Below are 21,670 nucleotides of genomic sequence, written 5' to 3' on the forward strand. Positions count from 1 at the left end.
ATGCCGCGCGTGCGCATTAGAGATCGCGGCGGCCATTTTCCCAAAGCCGAGATGCAAACTCGGCTTTGGGAAAATGGCCGCCGCGATCTCTAATGCGCATGCGCGGCATCCCGCGGCCATTTTCCTGAAGCCCCGTGCAGCAGAGCACTCGATCTGCGCACGCGCGGCCCCAGGAAGATGGCCGCCCCCACCGACGAAAGGGATGACAGCGCAGATCGCGCGCTGTGTCTTCACCACTACGCCACTACGCCACCAACGTAAAGCTGAGGAAGAACCAGCGATGTCACCACGCCCTCCCGACCTGACCAGCCTGATTGACAGGCGAAAACGGCGACTTTGGTAAGTTATTTCTCAGCATACATGGGGAATCGGGGTACACTACATACACTATAGGAACACACAGCGCAGGCCCTATTTAACAGTATTTATAGCTCAATCTCAAAAAACGGGGTGACAGGTTCCCTTTAAGTGGGAGAACTTGCACAGTTGGTGGCTGACTAAAACTTTTTTCCCCATTGTACATTTAATTAGGCCAACATTTTGGATTTTAAAATCATTTTTCGAGCTGGTGTTATAAAGTATTCTAATTTACTGGGATAATGACTTTTGGGTTTTCATTGGCTATAAGCCATAATCATCAACATTAACAGAAATAAATACTTAAAATAGATCACTCTGTTTGTAATGACTCTATAGAATATGTGAGTTTCACTTTTTTTGCATTGAAGAACTGAAATAAATTAACTTTTTGATGATAATGTAATTTACTGAGAAGCACTTTTATATACAGCATATATTCTAGAATGCCGCACATAGGGCTTACAGGTGCTGGCCGTAGTTTAAATGGGAAAAACCTGGTGACAGGTTCCCGGCCATGTAAAAAAAAATATAATAGACCAAAACCTCACTATAAACGGTGATTAAAGAAAGAGTCCTATTCAACATTTTAGTGGCTATACCTGTGTAATGCACCAGTTCTCAGCCCCAGTCCTCTTCTTGGTCACATGACAACTATTCTGACATGTTGGATCATACTGCGCTGTCTAGATGAGACAGAAGAGGCTTTTACAATGTAAATATATGGAGTGTAGGAACGGGGCTCTGTAGACTTACATCGTAATAGACTTCAGGCTCACACAGAGTGGAGTATGATCTGGCAAAACAGAATTAGCCATCAAGTGACCATGCCAACAGAATAGACTAATCTAGACCTACGTTGGCTCACTTATTTATTATCCCTAGAATCGTGCCACATTGTGTTCATCTAAAGGGGTATTTGCATTTTAATCCTTCAAGACTAAGACAGATATAACTCTGTCCAGGCACTAAGCAATAAAGAAGGAAAATTACCGGCTCAGCCATGCTTTGTAAGTAGCTCCCATGGAAGTGAATGGGAATTACATAAATAGCGGCTTATTTGCTTTGAAAATCCAAGTCAGAACGGCTGAATAATTCACATAAAATATTATTATCAAACCAGCTAAAGAGTGTTCGACCTTCAACACTTAAAGTCTCTGCTCACCCAGCCAGCCTGTCAGATGCAGCTTGTACTGATCAGTGTGAGATCTCTGCATCACGAAGAAGAGACTTAGGGAGCTGTCAACCAGGCTAGATGGAGGAAGACTGAGTTTAAACTTTCATAAAGGAATTGTAGGGGGTTCATGCTCTCGGGTAGCTGCTTGGATACACATGACACAGGGTTTTATATCAAAACAGCATGTAGTCTATTGTCAATCAATCAAACTTTACAGCTCCAAAATAAAAAACAGCCTTCCTTCAGTATCAGTTGAGAACAAACTATCCTTTTCTTCAGGCAGAATGAAACAAGGTAGATTTATCAGCCTCACCAACCTCTATTCTCAGCAGCAGCTCACACGTGTGTTAAACATGTTCACCAAACCAACACCTCTCTGTTTGATTTCAGCATACCTTACTTTGCAGAGCAGACTAGCAGCTCTGCCTTTCTCCAGTTTCAACACACTTCACACTGCTGAGCTAACCCAGTTGTTAATAAGCCTGTAAACCCCGGACTGGATCATAGGATCAACTTTTCCCAGCCATGTTCTTTTAGTTACTCAAAAAACCTGGGCGCAAAATCCAATCACATTAAACCCTCTCAGTAACCTAGTGTACAGCTTACATTACCGACACATAACTACCATCCAGGACGCTACCTACTGCTTTCCTACAGATTACACAGCTTTTCTGAAATAGATTAACACAGTCAGTACACCAGTCTCCTCAGGCCTATGAGATCTATATGATGAAGGGAACCATATCCTATTTAATGGTTCCCTTGCTTAAGGTCAGCACCTCTAATGGAAAACAAAACAAAAAAAAAAAACACAAAACCTTGTCTTTTTCAGAAACCAAGTTCCAATGGTTTTAGGAAGATTAGCTTTACTCGGCATCTCATTCACCAAAATGTGTTATAAAGGACACCAATCCCAGTTTCTGTGGAAAGTAACTTACCTTCTCCCCACGCAGTTTAGCTTTCATTTGCTGACGTTCATTGAAATTCTGAAGCCGGATTTGTCTGAGCCTTGCCAAATATTCCTACACAGGAAACAAATAGATATTGTATGAACGTGATCTTCCAGAAAGATAATCTGGACAGACAAAATACGCCTTGTCAGGATTCCTGGTGCCTCTCATCCCCTAATACTGTAACCGGATGGTCTCACCACAACATCATATAGGAACACTCCAAGCCAGCTTCCGAGACCCCTGACAACCAGCTGCCATCAGCAGGAACGATGTCACCGACTGCTTACATTCTCTGTAGTGGTCATCCCAGGAAAACGTAGTATTACGGCTAATAATGATAATGGAAGAACTGGATCTAGGTGAGCACTAGCCATACTTATCCCTCTACTCTGGCTTCCGCCTCCTTCACACCTCCATGTTTAAAAGTACATGAAAAAAACGTACCGGTGTCAGTGTTGTTCCCGGCCCCTAGACCTGTATTTGCCCTTGTCATCCGTGCTGTTGGAAAACATGGACATGTTCCCATTATAATCTATAGTGCTACGTTTGAGAGGTATCCATGAAAGAATGGATACATGTACTGAAGACACGGATGTGTGAAGGATGCCTTAGGGATCATCTCGGCCTCATCCACCTTCAGTACATCAAAGGTTACAGCCCCTGGACGAATCTTTGAAAGGTTTATCCACTTTCACAGGTAACCCAGCATCTGCACAATGGCGTACATCTCAGATTTACATAAAATAACCCAAGCAAGGAAACCTGTGCAAATATATAATCCTGGCAAAGCAAAAATTAAGTGGTAACTTCCAAAACCAAAGTGTCACAAACTGCAAGTGGATGACAAACCCTATACTACCAAACTGTGAAAAAATGCCCGCGTCCTATAGCAGAGGCATGGCATAAAGAGTGACCATTTGTAGTAGCATAGTATAAAACATGATTTATCTACACGTCACCACCCATCGTTGCATTATTAGTACCGCAATTTAGCAGTATCGAGACCAGATGCAAGAGTCATTCACAGGCAAAGACTTAAAGGGTTATTCCACAAATAGTAAGTCATCCACTATCTCCATGATATGGGATAACTTCCTTATGGCTGAAAGTCTGAACACTAGGACACAACAAGGCTCTGACACCCAGTAACCGCTCTATGAAAGAGCTTGCTCGACCTCCGCTCAATGTATTGTCTAAGGGACTGCCGTAAATAACGGTGCTGGACTCTACTTTCTATAGCAGTCCCATGGACCATGAAGAGAGCGGAGGTTGACCATGAGAACCTCTACTCCATTCAAGACGAGCGGCAGGGTTCTTGGGTTCCCGAGCTCCATTCAGGATCACAGGGGTCCCGCTGGGCAGACGCTCAATGATCAGCAGGTTACCTATGTAATAGGGGTAACTTACTATTTTGTGGACAACTCCTGAATTAAATTAGAAAGGTGCGTGATATAATGGTCCAACATGGAGAGGATTTACAGATTACAAACACAAGACATACATGAAGTTTTGGTTAGTGATGGGACGTGGACCACAGCCAGCATGATCGGCAGGACCTCAAGCAGCGTCAGGTTGGAGCATCCCCTATGTGTTACGCATATGACCCAGGAAACATGCACAGACGACACATGATCATGGAGGTGACACAAGGGTACTGCAAGGAGGCTCAGGCATGCGAGAGGCCTACCTGTTCTTCTTTGTGCCGGGGCTTCCCTCCTCCAGCAGAACTTGGTCTGCCTCCATATAAAGCTGCCAGGCTGTACAGAGCGTCCTGTGCACCATCCAATGTATGAAGTGTAAGAATGGCTGGGGCCACATCAGAGGGCGTTAAATACATGTTCCTCACTAGAATGGTGTCCTCTCTACTACTGAGTCTGTTTCATTCGTCCTCGACATTCCAGCTACAAATCTTAAAGAGGACCTGTCTCAGGATCAAACGTGCCAGTTTTTTCCCCATATTGCTGTTCTCATTGTTCCCCTGAGGATCCAATTTTTTTTAATTCCCATATAATTCAAATTTACAAATTTTTATGGTCCTTACCAAGAGGGAGAGGCTCACAGGGTAATATAGAGCGGCCTAAAGCCACATCCTCAAAACTCCTGGAAGCCACGCCCCGAGACTCCTGGCAGCTACGCCCCCGAGACTCATGGAAGCCACGCCCCAAGACTACTGGAAGCCACACCCCTGAGATTCCTGGATGCCATGCCCCCAAGACTCCTGGAAGCCATGCCCCTGAGATTCCTGGATGCCACGCCCCCGAGACTCATGGAAGCCATGCCCCCAAGACTCCTGGAAGCCACGCCCCCAAGACTCCTGGAAGCCATGCCCCCAAGACTCCTGGAAGCCATGCCCCCAAGACTCCTGGAAGCCATGCCCCCAAGACTCCTGGAAGCCATGCCCCCAAGACTCCTGGAAGCCATGCCCCCAAGACTCCAGGAAGCCATGCCCCCAAGACTCCTGGAAGCCATGCCCCCAAGACTCCTGGAAGCCATGCCCCCAAGACTCCTGGAAGCCATGCCCCCAAGACTCCTGGAAGCCATGCCCCCAAGACTCCTGGAAGCCATGCCCCCAAGACTCCTGGAAGCCATGCCCCCAAGACTCCTGGAAGCCATGCCCCCAAGACTCCTGGAAGCCATGCCCCCAAGACTCCTGGAAGCCATGCCCCTGATACTCTGGGAGCCACACCCCCCTTGGTAAAGACCATGAAAAATAGCACTAAAAAAAGAAAGTGGGCAGTATCTCTGGAATCGTATGGTGGATTTAAAAAACAAACAAAAACACAGAATACTCAGTGGGGAAAAAAAGAGGAAAAACGGACACTTTAAAAAGAACCAGTTACCGGGTTTAAAGGGTAACGCTGCTGTTCATGTGACTCTGCAGTCTATGGAGACATGAACTGTGGAGGAACTTTGCGGTTTTTGCACTGATTTTGGAAGCAGGTGCCACCAGATTTCTCAATACAAACTGCATTCATTATGAATTCGATCTCTTTGAAAGGAAGAGGCCGGTGTACTAACACTGAAAATCTATGTCAGAATTCTTGTATACCCTGGATATTAAGAAGAGCTTTTTAGGAGCACAACTAGAGCTGAGCTCATGGGATTCTCATTTTATTAGGCAGGAAAAGGATTACACAGCCATTCCATCAAGCATTTCCACAGTAGTTACACCAGCTTCGTCAGACCCAAGATCTATATTACAATTTATCTAGTTTGTATTGTGAAATGTGTCAGATCCCCGATAAGTCTCATGATTTACTACATTAATTGCTGTTTTCTGCCTTCTCTTTGGTATCATACAGAAGCTCAGCTTTCCTCCGCTGTCAGACATGTCTGTATATAACTCGCCTGAGCTCGGACAATTCCCAGGTCAATAAAAAAGCAGCAGAACTTTCCTTCTGACATGAATAGTAAATCCGTACAAAAGATTATGCAGAAAGAAACAATCACTTATGCGGTTTATAATCTGCAGAATCTTGGAAGCTGTAATTGAAAAGCCTGACTAGATCTGTCAGATTCTGGCATACACAAGGGTTATGGCAGATGACCACTGACACAAGGAATCGGAGGATGAATGAAATGGGCAGTGCTACATCTCTGGAAGGAATAGCACACTACAAGTAACCATACAGCGTGTAGCACCGCGAATGTATGCACTTAAAGGGAAGCGGTCATATTGAAAAGAACATGTGACCTGCAGGCGGGATGTCAGAGCCGGAGGAGCCGATCAAATGGATAGTCACATCTGTGGGAAACGTTTCAGGAAAACTTGCAATTTATTCACTGAAATCAATTCTGCTAGTATGTATGTAATATATATATATATATATATATATATATATATATATATATATATATATATATATATATATATATATATATATATATATATATATATATATATACATATATACACACACAGTACAGACCAAAAGTTTGGACACACCTTCCCATTTAAAGATTTTTCTGCTGTATTTTCATGACTATGAAAATTGCACATTCACACTGAAGGAATCAAAACTATGAATTAACACATGTGGAATTATATACTTAACAAAAAAGTGTGAAACAACTGAAATTATGTCTTATATTCTTGGCTCTTCAAAGTAGCCACCTTTTGCTTCGATGACTGCTTTGCACACTCTTGGCATTCTCTTGATGAGCTTCAAGAGGTAGTCACCAGAAATGGTCTTCCAACAATCTTGAAGGAGTTCCCAGAGATGCTTAGCACTTGTTGGCCCTTTTGCCTTCACTCTGCGGTCCAGCTCACCCCAAACCATCTCGATTGGGTTCAGGTCTGGTGACTGAGGAGGCAAGGTCATCTGGCGTAGCTCCCCATCACTCTCCTTCTTGGTCAAATAGCCCTTACACAGCCTGGAGGTGTGTTTGGAGTCATTGTCCTGTTGAAAAATAAATGATGGTCCAACTAAACGCAAACCGGATGGAATAGCATGCCGCTGCAAGAAGCTGTGGTAGACATGCTGGTGCAATATACCTTCAATTTTGAATAAATCCCCAACACTGTCACCAGCAAAGCACCCCCACACCATCACACCTCCTCCTCCATGCTTCACGGTGGGAGCCAGGCATGTAGAGTCCATCCGTTCACCTTTTCTGCGTCGCACAAAGACACGGTGGTTGGAACCAAAGATCTCAAATTTGGACTCATCAGACCAAAGCACAGATTTCCACTGGTCTAATGTCCATTCCTTGTGTTCTTTAGCCCAAACAAGTCTCTCCTGCTTGTTGCCTGTCCTTAGCAGTGGTTTCCTAACAGCTATTTTACCATGAAGGCCTGCTGCACAAAGTCTCCTCTTAACAGTTGCTGTAGAGATGTGTCTGCTGCTAGAACTCTGTGTGGCATTGACCTGGTCTCTAATCTGAGCTGCTGTTAACCTGTGATTTCTGAGGCTGGTGACTCAGATAAACTTATCCTCAGAAGCAGAGGTGACTCTTGGTCTTGCTCTCCTGGGGCGGTCCTCATGTGAGCCAGTTTCTTTGTAGCAGTTGATGGTTTTTGCCACTGCACTTGGGGACACTTTCAAAGTTTTCCCAATTTTTCAGACTGACTGACCTTCATTTCTTAAAGTAATGATGGCCACTCAATTTTCTTTACTTAGCTGCTTTTTTCTTGCCATAATACAAATTCTAACATTCTATTCAGTAGGACTATCAGCTGTGTATCCACCAGACTTCTGTACAACACAACTGATGGTCCCAACACCATTTATAAGGCAAGAAATCCCACTTATTAAACCTGACAGGGCACACCTGTGATGTGAAAACCATTCCCGCAGACTACTTCTTGAAGCTCATCAAGAGAATGCCAAGAGTGTGCAAAGCAGTCATCAAAGCAAAAGGTGGCTACTTTGAAGAACCTAGAATATAAGACATATTTTCAGTTGTTTCACACTTTTTTGTTAAGTATATAATTCCATATGTGTTAATTCATAGTTTTGATGCCTTCAGAGTGAATGTACAATTTTCATAGTCATGAAAATACAGAAAAATCTTTAAATGAGAAGGTGTGTCCAAACTTTTGGTCTGTACTGTATGTATGTACACAGTATATATTATACACACACGTGACTCAGGTGGGCGGTCTGGCCCAGTGACTGTCATTCTTCCCTGAATGACTGTACATGCAGAGATAACTCCAAGGAATAGAATGAGAGTTCTACTGAATCTTTCCCAACCAGCCTACATATAATTCTTTTCAGCTTCTCTATGCCGTCCTGTCCACAGATCAGACTACTATACAATGTGACAGGATCCCTTTAATTATACATCCTGGGGTAATATGGGGGTTAATTCTGTATGTGAGCAGCGTGAGGATGGCTGTGATCTGTTAGTTGTGGAGCGGGTGGCCGAGGCACATTGGTGACGCAGCTTCCATGCGGCAGAACACCGCACAGACTGCTATTCTCATGGGGCATTTAGAAGTTCTCTGTAGATCGACGTTGGACGCGCTGCGCTCCGTTTTATAACCATACGGACATACATGTCTCTGCGGTGCTCTGCTGCACACAGCTGGTGTGAGGACCCTGCCCTGAGTGATACAAGCTTCTATAGGTGCAATATGACTACGTACTAGAAACACAAACAATACAAACCATCAGCAGTATGGCAAATATAATAATATATGAGAAGCATTGAAATCAGACATGATAGTCATCTAGTGCTACTGACTTTACAAACATTATAATCAATTGATACAGATGCCTGTGTCTGCCTCCAGCTCCTCTCCCTCCCCTCTGCATAGAATCTTATAAGCACCAGCGGTCATTGAAAATCTTGGAATACAGATTTTACCCAGGAACAGAAAAAATAGGAGATGTGCTGCAGGCAATACACATAGGGCATGGGGACAGAACGATTGAATCAACCATCACTCTGCCCCCATAATAAACTATCAGCCCATGTGAGGGTCCTTCATCTAAATGAGCGGCAATCGATTTGTATATAGTTACATAGCCCTCATTTAGGGGTAGAGATCTGCCCGCGTAAATGACCAATAAACAGATGGGTATCACAGAGGCACAGCCACCTAATTCTGAAGTATATCTTTCATCCAATATACAGCTCTGGCAAAAATTAAGAGCCCACTGCACAGTGTTATAAAAATCAGCTTCTCTACATGTCTGACAGCTATTCCATTCCAGTGTCAGTTGAATTCCAACCAGACTACACCTCATTCTACTTAATGTGCTTCTGATTAGGTGATCACCTGAACCAAATCTTATTTAACGAAGGAAAGTATAAAAAACCCTGCTGGGTGTTCACAATCCCCTTGCAATAGGACAAGCTGGATGGCAAAACAAATGTTAGTAATATCCCAAAAGTAATAGGAATGAAAAAATAACTTTTAATCATGCCAAAGGAGTTGAAAAGAAAAGTCTTGAGTGAGGAAAAGAAGGGCTCAATTCTGGCTTCACTAGCAAAGGGGTACAGTGAGCGTCATGTTGTCTCCATCCTTAAAAATTTTAAGACGGCAGTCCATTACAACAAGGTCAAGCAGCAGACATTGGGGACAACAAAGCTACAGACTGGCAGAGGGTGAAATCGACACTCCACTGACCGGAATGACCGTCATCTTATTCAAATGTCACTCAGCAACCACAGTATGACATCAAGTCACTTACAAAAGGAATGGCATATGGCAGCTGGGGTGAAGTGCACGGCAAGAGCAGTTAGTAACAGTCTCCTAGAGGCAGGAGTCAAGTCATGTAAAGCTAGAAAAAAGCCTTTCATCAATGAGAAGCAAAGGAGAGCCAGGCTGAAGTTTGCCAAAGACCAAAAGTATTGGACCATAGGAGGACTGGAGTAAGGTAATCTTCTCTGATGAGTCCAATTTTCAGCTTTGCCCAACACCTGGTCATCTAATGGTTAGACGGAGACCTGGAGAGGCGTACAAGCAACAGTGTTTTGCACCCACTGTGAAATTTGGTGGAGGATCGGTGATGATCTGGGGATGCTCCAGCAAGGCCGGAATTGGGCGGGTTAATCTTTGCGAAGGACACATGAATCAAGCCGCATACAAGGTTATCCTGGAAAACCAGTTGATTCCTTCTGCTCAGGCAATGTTCCCCAACTCTGAGGACTGGTTTTTCCAGCAGGACAATGCGCCATGCCACACAGCTAGGTCAATCAAGGTGTGGATGATGGACCACCACATTAAATCTCTGTCATGGCCAGCCCAATCTCCAGACCTGAACCCCAATGAAAACCTCTGGAACGTAATCAAGAGGAAGATTGATAGTCACAAGCCATCACACAAAGAAAAACTGCTTACAGTTTTGTACCAGGAGTGGCATAAGGTTATCTTCGAGCAGTGTGAAAGACTGGTGGAAAGCATGCCAAGAAGCTTGAAAGCTGCGATTAAAAATCATGGTTATTCCACAAAATATTGGTTTCTGAACTCTTCCTGATTTAAAACATTAGTATTGTTGTTTCTAAATGATTATGAACTTGTTTTGTTTTGTTTTTTTGCATTATTTGAGGTCTGAAAGCAATGCATTTGCTTTTGTTATTCTGACCATTTCTCATTTTCAGAAAATAAATACAAAATCTATTGCTTGGAACTTCGGAGACATGTCAGTAGTTTACAGAATAAAAGAACAATTTACATTTTACTCAAAAATATACCTATAAAGAGAAAAAGAAAAATCAGACAAACTGAACATTTTGCAGTGGTCTCTTAATTTTTGCCAGAACTGTAGTATTTCCCTTAGTATTACTCTACAGCTGGAATAAGGAGAGATCCATGGCACTGCCTGCAGGTATATTGTGTACAGTCGACCATGAGGCCTACACTAATGTGATTACTAGATAAACCTAGTGAGTCCACAACTCAGACAACTCCTGCTCAATTGCTGAACTGCACCGTATAAAATGAGAATAACCCATCCCCCCCTCCGGTGCCGACACCGTTCCTGTGAAGTCGGTGCGTGCTCTACTGGCGCTCGCGTGATGTTGTTACGCCACGTGATCCCTGCAGGCAATCAGCGGCTGCTTCACTCTCTCCTCCTTCAGACAAAACTGGAAGACCCTGGAAGAAGTAAGATCTGCTACGGACTCTCCGACATCCTAAAAAGCGTCAGTTACATCTGAAGGTGGTGAGAGTGAAGCAGCGCTGATTGGCTGCAGTGATCACGTGGTACAAAATCACGCGAGGTACCGACATCACTGGAACAGCTCCGGAGGTTAGTGTAGGCTTTTCTCATTTTATAAGAAGGAAATATAAATACAGAAGAGGTTGTCCAAGAAGTGGACATCCCCTTTAAATTCTGGATTTTGCAGTGTAAAATAAAACAAATACTCGCCTCCCAAAACACAGACGTCCAAAGGATGAGTGAGACCTGCAGGCCATTAGCGGACGCTGATAAGCTGCAGCGCTCATGTGGCGTAACAATATCACAAGAGTGTCGGTGGACCCGGTTATGACACCATCGGAATGGCGCCGGTGCCAAAAAAGAGTATCTGTTTTTTTAATTTTACACATGTATTTAAGAACGGGTTCTCCGTGTAGTGGAAACATCTATAAACTCAAACAAAATAACTGAAATTACATATTATTTTGCTAAGGACTAATATGAAACTGCATGGCGTGAGCTGAGTGCTAACTACTTGCTAAGTAACCGGCGGTCCATACCATGTGTCCCTCCGCACGTGCCTTGTTTTGCATGGCTTCTTGCTTCCGCTGCCAGAATTCCTCAACTTGTCTTGCTCGTTCAGCAGCTACATGTCCTCGATGTCTGAAAAAATAAGACAAATTGTATACGAATTTACCAAAATATTGTAACTCCTTGCTCGCTTTTTGTTTTTTTACCTAAATAGGTCCAAATGTCGACCCCAAACTACATGTGTAGTATCGATATCTGCCCCTAGAATAGGAAAGGGGCAAGACACTTGGCACCCCTACGGCTCCAGCAGTAGCAGCGTGTGGTCACAGGATGGCGCTGAACAGCACAGCTCTGGTCAGTGTGTAGCATCCGCTGCCGGGTACTCAGGAGCCGATCTACAGTGCTCAGCAGCCACTGCACGTAGGTTTTAAGCAGGATAATTGCACTTTCTGTACATACCATTTTGGGGAACACATACACTAGTGTTTAGTCACCGACTTTAGCGGTAACAACATCTGAAGGACAGAGCAATTCTTTTATTTTTGGACTTTCGTTTTGTCCTTCACTTCTTTCTAAAGTCATAACTTTTTGTGTGGTAAAATGCTGATGTTTTTATAGAAACCATTTTAGGGTTGCTATGACATTTCAATTGCTTTTATTGTATTTTCCTTATTAGGGGGGAAATTGCGTTGACCAAAAACACCAATTCACACATTTTCATCTTGTTTCCCATTTCGTCCATGTGGGATAAATATTTTTTACATTTTATTATTTGAGATAAATCTGCACAAACACCAAATATGCTAAAAAAAAATTTTTCACATCTTGGTATTTACAGTACATTTATGAAAAAGGGAGTGACGTGAGCTTTACATGTTTTTTTTTTCATTTGTAAACAGGCTTAAACCTGCGATCAATAATATATTTGCAGCGTATCATGAACTTGTAATGCCAGAGGGTTGACTTTAAGAAATCACACACAGCGGACATGAGGGTCTTCGGAAGATCCTTGGCTGCCATGGTAACCATTCTGCACCCTAAGATCGCTTTGCACGCTTTGGGAGAAGGAATGACCGTTATGATGAAGCCTGTTAGAAGCCACTGAAACGTAGTGCAATGGCATAAAGGTGGTTACATTGAAGCAAACGGCACAAGCTTGGCTGGCATCAGGTACTGCTGGGTCATAGCTACGTAACACAGCCGGCACCCACAATGCATGAAGTGGCCCCGGTTGCTACACATACCATGGAGTGGCCCCGGTTGCTACACATACCATGGAGTGGCCCCGGTTGCTACATATACCATGGAGTGGCCCCGGTTGCTACATACACCATGGAGTGACCCCGGTTGCTACACACACCATGGAGTGGCCCCGGTTGCTACATATACCATGGAGTGGCCCCGGTTGCTACACACACCATGGAGTGGCCCCGGTTGCTACATATACCATGGAGTGGCCCCGGTTGCTACATATACCATGGAGTGGCCCCGGTTGCTACACATACCATGGAGTGGCCCCGGTTGCTACACATACCATGGAGTGGCCCCAGTTGCTACACACAGGAGTGGCCCCGGTTGCTACACATACCATGGAGTGGCCCCGATTGCTACACATACCATGGATTAGCCTACGCTGGATCCAGGTTTGTGCTGGGCACAAAGTAAGTCACACATATCGTATAATCTATTATAGAAAATTGCTCACTTATTACATACATGAGCTTATTAGTAATCATACTTGTCATACCCGACCATTTACTGTGTACTCTTAATAAGCTGGCATATTCTGTCCTGGGGATCTCCCGTGCTGGGACAGGAGCACTGACAGGGTACTGCGAGGATCAGGGTATTTTTTTGATCTCCCCAATTGTGAGAAACAATACTGTCTATAACAGCCACTCTACCGCTTTGATCTAGGAGGTACAGTGACCGTACCACATGATGGATGCTGGCTGAGATGCCAGGACCAGAAGTATACAGCCCAAGTGACATTCCCTTGTGGGCAAGATTATTATCATTATTTTTTTCAATCGACTTTTGATCCATATGTTACAATTGAAAAGTTTATGCCAAGTTTACGAATTCGGCTTTTGATTTCAATTATCTTTGATTTCTCCACATCTTTCTGTTGGTCTTCAGATGAAAAGTGACAGAACAGGAAAATCAATTGTCTTAAGCTATGTTCACACTTGCATGTTTGCTACTTTTTTCCCACAGGCAAAACCTGCTCTCTTGACAGTAAAGAAGCTGCTTACAAAAAAGCAGGTTTTGTTGAGTTTTTGCTGCGTTTTTGTTGTCTCTTGTGCCTATTGAAAAAGTTTAGCCCCCCCCAAAAAAAGCATGATTTAACTTTTTCAGGTTTTTGCACCAAAAACTAATATCTGCATTTTTGCTGTTTTTTTGCACTTACCCATTGTTTTCTATGGGTGCAAAAAATGCTGCAAATACGCTGAAAAAAGTGACATGCTGCAGTTTGTAAATCAGTCAGGAAAAAGCCCAATATGTGTGCATGAGATTTCTGAAATCTCATAGAATTTTCTGGGTCTCTAAAACACAGCTTAAAATTTGCATCAAAAAATGCAGCAAAAACGCAACGTGTGAACATAGCGTTGGATTAAAGATTTTGGGGGTTGCAAACAGGATCGTATCCTATAGGGGCAGATGCTGTGTTTTACAGAAGTGGGTCTACAGGGAGAGAGTAATGCATCCTTTAGACGAGTGAGTCATTCGTAATTAAACATTTAACGAGTCGCTGTCAATGATAACTAACGTAAACTAGTTTAGACCAAATGATATGTTTAAGGAACAATCATTTGTTTTGGGGACATGAAATCATTATACGAGTGTAAAACTGATCACTGCTCGAGAATACTTTGTGCTATGTAAATGAAAATCATCTGATCTCACAGAGATGTGGATAATGTCAGAGTTGGGGAGAATCTAATTGCAGGACCCAGACCAATGGCCCTGTAAGCAACCTGAGGCCGCTGAGCAAGAGACCCGAGAGCTACCTTGTGCCACCGGCAAAAACTTCTGATTAGCAAACGCTACATGTGCGTCAAATCGCTATATGTCATATCAGGGTGCCTAATCAAAAACAGCCGTGGATGCAGGGAGGTAAGAGACTGAGACAAGAGAGAGTGAAAGAGAGCGAGAGAGAGCGAAAAAGTGAAAAAGTGAAAAAGAAAGAGTGAGCGAAAAATAGGGATTTTTGTGTACTCACCGTAAAATCCTTTTCTACGAGCCATTCATTGGGGGACACAGACGGTGGGTGTATGCTGCTGCCACTAGGAGGCTGACACTAAGTGATACAAAGAAAGTTACCTCCTCCCCTGCAGTATACACCCTCCTGCTGGCTCTCAGCTAACCAGTTCGGTGCAAAAGCAGTAGGAGATCAATAACAATATACAGTACAGTTTGGACACACCTTCTCATTTAAAGATTTTCTGTATTTTCATGACTATGAAAATTGTACATTCACACTGAAGGCATCAAAACTATGAATTAACACATGTGGAATTATATACTTAACAAAAAAGTGTGAAACAACTGAAACTATGTCTTATATTCTAGGTTCTTCAAAGTAGCCACCTCTTGCTTTGATGACTGCTTTGCACACTCTGGGCATTCTCTTGATGAGCTTCAAGAGGTAGTCACCAGGAATGGTTTTCACTTCACAGTTGTGCCCTGTCAGGTTTAATAAGTGGGATTTCTTGCCTTATAAATGGGGTTGGGACCATCAGTTGTGTTGTGCACAAGTCTGGTGGATACACAGCTGATACTGGTGGATACTGAATAGACTGTTAGAATTTGTATTATGGCAAGAAAAAAGCAGCTAAGTAAAGAAAAACGAGTGGCCATCATTACTTTAAGAAATGAAAGTCAGTCAGTCTGAAAAATTGGGAAACTTTGAAAGTGTCCCCAAGTGCAGTGGCAAAAAACATCAAGCGCTACAAAGAAACTGGCTCACATGAGGACCGCCCCAGGAGAGGAAGACCAAGAGTCACCTCTGCTTCTAAGGATAAGTTTATCAGAGTCACCAGCCTCAGAAATCGCAGGTTAACAGCAGCTCAGATTAGAGACCAGGTCAATGCCACACAGAGTTCTAGCAGCAGACACATCTCTACAGCAACTGTTAAGAGGAGACTTTGTGCAGCAGGTCTTCATGGTAAAATTGCTGTTAGGAAACCACTGCTAAGGACAGGCAACAAGCAGGAGAGACCTGTTTGGGCTAAAGAACACAAGGAATGGACATAAGTCGAGTGGAAATCTGTGCTCTGGTCGGATGAGTCCAAATTTGAGATCTTTGGTTCCAACCACTGTGTCTTTGTGCGACGCAGAAAAGGTGAACGGATGGACTCTACATGCCTGTTCCCACCGTGAAGCATGGAGGAGGAGGTGTGATGGTGTGGGGGTGCTTTGCTGGTGACACTGTTGGGGATATATTCAAAATTGAAGGCATACTGAACCAGCATGGCTACCACAGCATCTTGCAGCGGCATGCTATTCCATCCGGTTTGCGTTTAGTTGGACCATTGTTTATTTTTCAACAGAACGATGACCCCAAACACACCTCCAGGCTGTGTAAGGGCTATTTGACCAAGAAGGAGAGTGATGGGGTGCTATGCCAGATGACCTGGTTTGGGGTGAGCTGGACCGCAGAGTGAAGGCAAAAGGGCCAACAAGTGCAAAGCATCTCTGGGAACTCCTTCAAGATTGTTGGAAGACCATTCCCGGTGACTACCTCTTGAAGCCAAAAAGTGTACAAAGCAGTCATCAAAGCAAAAAGTGGCTACTTTGAAGAACCAAGAATATAAGACATAATTTCAGTTGTTTCACACTTTTTTGCTAAGTACAGGGTGGAGCGCGGTAATTTGCTGATTTGGGAATGAAATAAAAAAATTATGATCATTAGAAAAATTTATTTTATATTTTAATTATACTGAACAGTAATGGAATTTTTAAATTACATGGTTTTAAATAGTGTATCTGGCAAATGTCGACCTTCGCTATCCACACACTGCTGCATACGTTTTCTGAAGTTTTCATGAACTCTAACAAGCATGTCCACTGGTATTCTGCCAATTTCAGCTTCAATATTGTTCCTTAGGTCTTCCAAGGTGTTGGGACGGTTGATATACACCTTAGACTTCAGGTAACCCCAAAGGAAAAAATCGCATGGGGCTAAATCTGGTGAGCGTGCTGGCCAGTTCACATCTCCCCTCAAAGAGATAAGCCGTCCAGGAAACATTTGCCTCAAACAATTCATGGTAACCCTCGCTGTGTATGCAGTGGCACCATCCTGTTGGAACCATGTATCCTCTAGTTCCATTGCCTCAAGAGCCGGCTGAAAATAATCCTGTATCAGACAAGTACCGTTCGGAGTTCACAGTTATGGCACGACCATTATCCTGAAAAAAGTAAGGACCAATAATGCCTACTCGTGATATGGCGCACCACACAGTGACGCGGTCCGAATGCAGAGGTCTCTCGTGAACTTCTCTGGGGTTTGTTTCACTCCAGTAACGCACATTTTGTTTGTTTACACACCCACTGAGGTGAAAATGTGCCTCATCAGAAAAAAACACAATTGCGTCACGGGGTATCGTTGCTAACATGTCTTCACAAGAGGGGTCCGCCGTGTCAAATAGTCCCATGCTGACAAATGTTGGACCACGCACATTTTATACGGGTGAAAATTCAGTTCATCATGAAGAATCCGGTGGAGAGAACGTCTTGAAATGCCAAGAGCAAATGATTGCTTCCGAGCAGAGCGTTTCGGAGATTGCAGTACTGCTGCTCTAACTCTCTCGATGTTTTGTGGTGTTGTAATCCTTCTCTCAGGTCCCCTTCGTACACATGACACATTCCCTGCTGTTCTGAATGCATTCACCCAATTTACAATTGATTGCCGTCCAGGAACACGTCCGCGTGGAGGAACAGCGATTTGTAAACGAAAAGCACGCTGCACTGCAATGATCGAGTGGGCATTTGAAAAATACGCTTCAACACAAAATGACCTCTCCTCACGTGTCCACTGCATGATGGCAACTGAAAGGCAGAGGAATACAAATCTCCCATCAGCCACTGTAAGCCACACCCACTCTCCCCTCTCTTCGACCGACAGTGCCGCCACAGCATGCAGTGCAAAAAAGCAAATTACCGCGCTCCACCCTGTATATAATTGCACATGTGTTAATTCATAGTTTTGATGCCTTCAGTGTGGATGTACAATTTTCATAGTCATGGAAATACAGAAAAATCTTTAAATGAGAAGGTGTGCCCAAACTTTTGGTCTGTACTGTATGAGCGTATAGCATGTTGCATTATATATGAGAGTATAGAATGTCAAATTATAAAACAAGCACAATCTAATAATAGGGTGGGAGCTGTGTCCCCCAATGAATGGCTCGGAGAAAAGGATTTTACGGTGAGTACACAAAAATCGCTATTTCTCCTTCGCCTCATTGGGGGACACAGACCATGGGACGTCCCAAAGCAGTTCCTGGGTGGGGACAACATCAGATCAGGCCCTGTGTAACCGCTACTTACAAGTGCGCCACCGCAGGCTGCAGAGTCCGCCTGCCCAGACTCACATCTGTGGAAGTGTGGGAATTATCATGCTTCAAGAATACATGCGGACTGGACGAATCCGCAAGCTTGCAGGCGTGCTTTGCCGACGCCTTGTGCCTAGAACCCTCGATAGACAGGGAGTTAGGCTGACATCTAACACGGAAGGACTCCTGGATGGTGAAAAGAATCCACCAGGCTAACATGGCCGATGAAACGGCTAAACCCTTCCTGTAAAAGTCAGGAAGCCTTCCTCTTACTGTCAGGAAGCCCAAATAAAGTGTCCAACCTTCGGAAGGACGCAGTCACCGAGACATACCTACTCCGAGCACTCACTTCGTCCAGAATATGGGGAACTCATTTCATTTTGTGGACTGGTGTCGAAAGAGATGAGGGAAGAACGATATCCTCATAACAGTGGTAATACAATACCACCTTGGTAACAAGTGACGGGGATGGCCTGAGGACAACCTTGCCTTGAAGGTAATAAGGGAAGCTAGCTCCGAAGACTCGTCAGGAGGAGGATATCGCAGAGAAAAAAGGGCGACCTTCCCTGATAGTAAAGTCTGTCTGGATCAAAAGGAGTCTACTGTTAGACTCCCAGGACCATTAAGGTCCCAATGATCCAATGGTATGCGATAGGAAAGAACTACGTGTGAAAACTCCCTGCGAGAAAGATCCTACTTGCAGTTTTGTTGCAATGAGGCGGAAAGATACTAGCTAAGAAATAAAAAACTAACGTGGTCAGTGCGGATCCCCGAGGATCAGTGGGGCCCTTCCTGCTTCCGAAAGGCTTTCGGAATTAGTGGAAAAGGAGTTATGGAAACTGGTACCACGTAAGAATCAGAGCATGAAGTGCGATGGCTCTTGGATCTAGAGGCCGAACCACATACTCGAGTACTTTGGCATTCAGTCTGGACGCCATCCGATCTACAGCTGGAGAGCTCCAGTGAAGGCAGATCTGATGGAAGACTTCCGGATGAAGTTCCCACTCACTTGAGGCGGAACCCTGACGGATGAATATGTTAGCCGCCCAGAGTTCTACTCCTGGGACATGTACTGCCGAGATCACCGAATGATAGATCTCGGCCCATCAGAGAATGTGAAGTACCTCGGCCATGGCGCCTGACCGTGGGTACCTGCTAGATGATTGACGTATGGCACAACCGTGGCATTATCCAATTGAATTCGGATGGGGTGACCCGCCAGAAGGCAGTGGACCTGCTGTAGGACTACCGTTCGGATCTCCAGAGCAATGATCAGGAGAAGAAGACTGGCCTTGGTAGTTACTAATAACCATTGAACCGGGAGAAAGGCCCTGGATGAAGGAGCTCAGAGACTACCGTCTGAAAGTCTGTTTGACTTGCAGAAAACAAGCGGAGCAAAGGAAACTGCTTCCATTGTCGTCACCATTTTTCCTCAGAACCCTCCTAGCAAATTGAATGAAATGAGGGGATGAGTGATCAAGTGCGCGAGCTCCCTGTTGAAGGGCCATGACCTTGTCTCGAGGGTGAATTACCATCCTTCTGGAAGTGTGCAGGATCATCCACAAAAAGGATATCTGCTGGGCTGGAAATGAGAACTTGTCTAAGTTTAGCTGCCAGCTCAGGTGAGAGGGTATGGCAAGTGATATAGATTACTCTTCGTAGTCCTGGAAGCGCGGCTAGAAAGTTGACCAAACAGGGCAGGACAACCACGCCTCTAAGGTGCAAGAGGAACATGACAGCCGCCATTACCCTTGCGAACACTCTGGGTGCGGTAGCAAGGCCGAATGACAAGGTCGTGACTTGAAAATGCTGTTTACGAATGGAAAAGCAAAGGAATTTTTGAAGAGGGGAAAAATGGGAATGTGAGGGTAAGCATCCCAAATGTCGATGGATGCCAGAAACTCCACCTTTTTCTGTTGAAGTAATGGCTGAGCGGAGGAACTCCATTCGAAGAAGAGGGACCTTGTCAAAGGTTTTTAGAAGTTTGAGGTCCAGGATCGGTCTTACTTTTTGTTCCCCTTTTTGGAACCAAGATCCCTTAGATCTAGACTGTCCTGGACAACCCTTCCACTGCAGATTGGGTCTGTAGGAAACATATGATCCTTTGTTAGTCTTCCGCTCAAAAGATTTGATTGGCCAGTTGTACTGCCTTCGGGAAAAGGTTACTGGTGTGAATCAAAGTAGTTAAGGTCTCCAGCCAGAAGACCATTGCTCTAGCAATCCATGCGGTGGCTATGGAGGGTAGAGCGCTGAACCCGAAGCCGCAAGGCGGAACGAACCAGATTTGCTATCTGACAGTCCGTGGTATTTTTAATTGATGATACATCGTGCAGGGATACTGGTAGGTATGCCACAGGAGATTCTACCCGGTTAATCTGCCAAGTGGCAGAATGCGTGGCTGCATCCAGCAGGTCATCGTCTCTGGCCATCGCCGCTCTCTTTTGACGGTGCAGAATTAAAAATGATGAACCCTTGATCCACCATCCTCTTAACAGGGAAGTGGAGAGGGATCGTCCGCCTTATTGCATCACCTGCTAAATAGTAGGGATGCAGAGGGGGGTGCTCGGACGCCAAAAAGGGTGCCTCTGTACATCCACAGAGTTCAGGTCTCCGTGTGGACAGGACAGGTTGTCTGGCATTAGGCCTGGATGCAGAAGAGGCTTCATGGAGGCGACACTCCGTGTGCTCGTCTGTTGATGGTGTGGGGAGATCAGTGCCCTTTAAAGGACCCGTCACCCTTAAAAATCAGATCAGGCATGGCATCCCACGTAGAGGCTTCTGTCCAGTGAATCGCTTATCCGGACTGAATGGCAAATGCTCTACGAGGGAGTTTTGTCTCCTTATGAGGGACACTGCGTAGTCTAGAGCAGAACCGGAGTCCTCCTCAATGTACAGAGATGATAAAAATAGGCGAGTTCATCCTTTCCTGAAGCTCTGGCAAGTTCAGATCCAAGGCCATGTCCGATCCATATTCAGAGTCTTGTTCTCAGCAAATCATTGGGGAGAGAGATCAGGAAATGAAAACTTCCGTTTTCTAGATGCCTGTACGTTTCTAGATGCCAGTATGTTTCTAGAATACTTGTGGCCCCTGCAAGCCGATGGCTCCCATGTAGGAGAGGGACCATGTATATCGGACCGGCAAGCACTCCGAGCCACAGAGGGATCACCGAGGGATTCAATCTCTTGGTCAGAGAAACCATGGATTGCGGTCAGTGACCAAGTCCACTGAGGGAACTAGGTACTCTGGTATAAACTGGGATCAGCGGCGGAGGGCTCCTGAGCTCATATAGGGTAACCGGCTTCAGAATGGCCATGAGCCTTTTAGACCAGGGAATACAGGTCATGTGCCTTTTAGACCAGGGAATACTGGTCATGTGCCTTTAAGACCAGGGAATACTGGTCATGTGCCTTTAAGACCAGGGAATACTGGTCATGTGCCTTTAAGACCAGGGAATACTGGTCATGTGCCTTTTAGACCAGGGAATACTGGTCATGTGCCTTTTA

At 44.6% G+C, this 21,670-nt stretch overlaps 1 protein-coding gene across 4 annotated transcripts in view; it reads right to left on the reverse strand.

Annotated features, from left to right (window-relative positions):
• NEK1 (NIMA related kinase 1) overlaps positions 1-21,670 on the reverse strand; it is a 195,962-nt gene that overhangs the window by 99,727 nt on the left and 74,565 nt on the right. For 2 of the 4 annotated variants that reach the window (XM_069744211.1, XM_069744210.1), the window contains 3 exons: positions 11,639-11,741; positions 4,175-4,258; positions 2,473-2,556 (listed from right to left, as the gene is read on the reverse strand). In XM_069744211.1, the coding sequence (XP_069600312.1) occupies positions 2,473-2,556; positions 4,175-4,258; positions 11,639-11,741 (271 nt within the window). The remainder of the gene's footprint in view (positions 1-2,472; positions 2,557-4,174; positions 4,259-11,638; positions 11,742-21,670) is intronic. The other 2 variants (XM_069744213.1, XM_069744212.1) reach the window with 1 other exon arrangement.

Source organism: Ranitomeya imitator, chromosome 1 (assembly GCF_032444005.1).
Source record: "Ranitomeya imitator isolate aRanImi1 chromosome 1, aRanImi1.pri, whole genome shotgun sequence".
In the NCBI taxonomy this organism is placed as follows: Eukaryota; Metazoa; Chordata; class Amphibia; order Anura; family Dendrobatidae; genus Ranitomeya; species Ranitomeya imitator.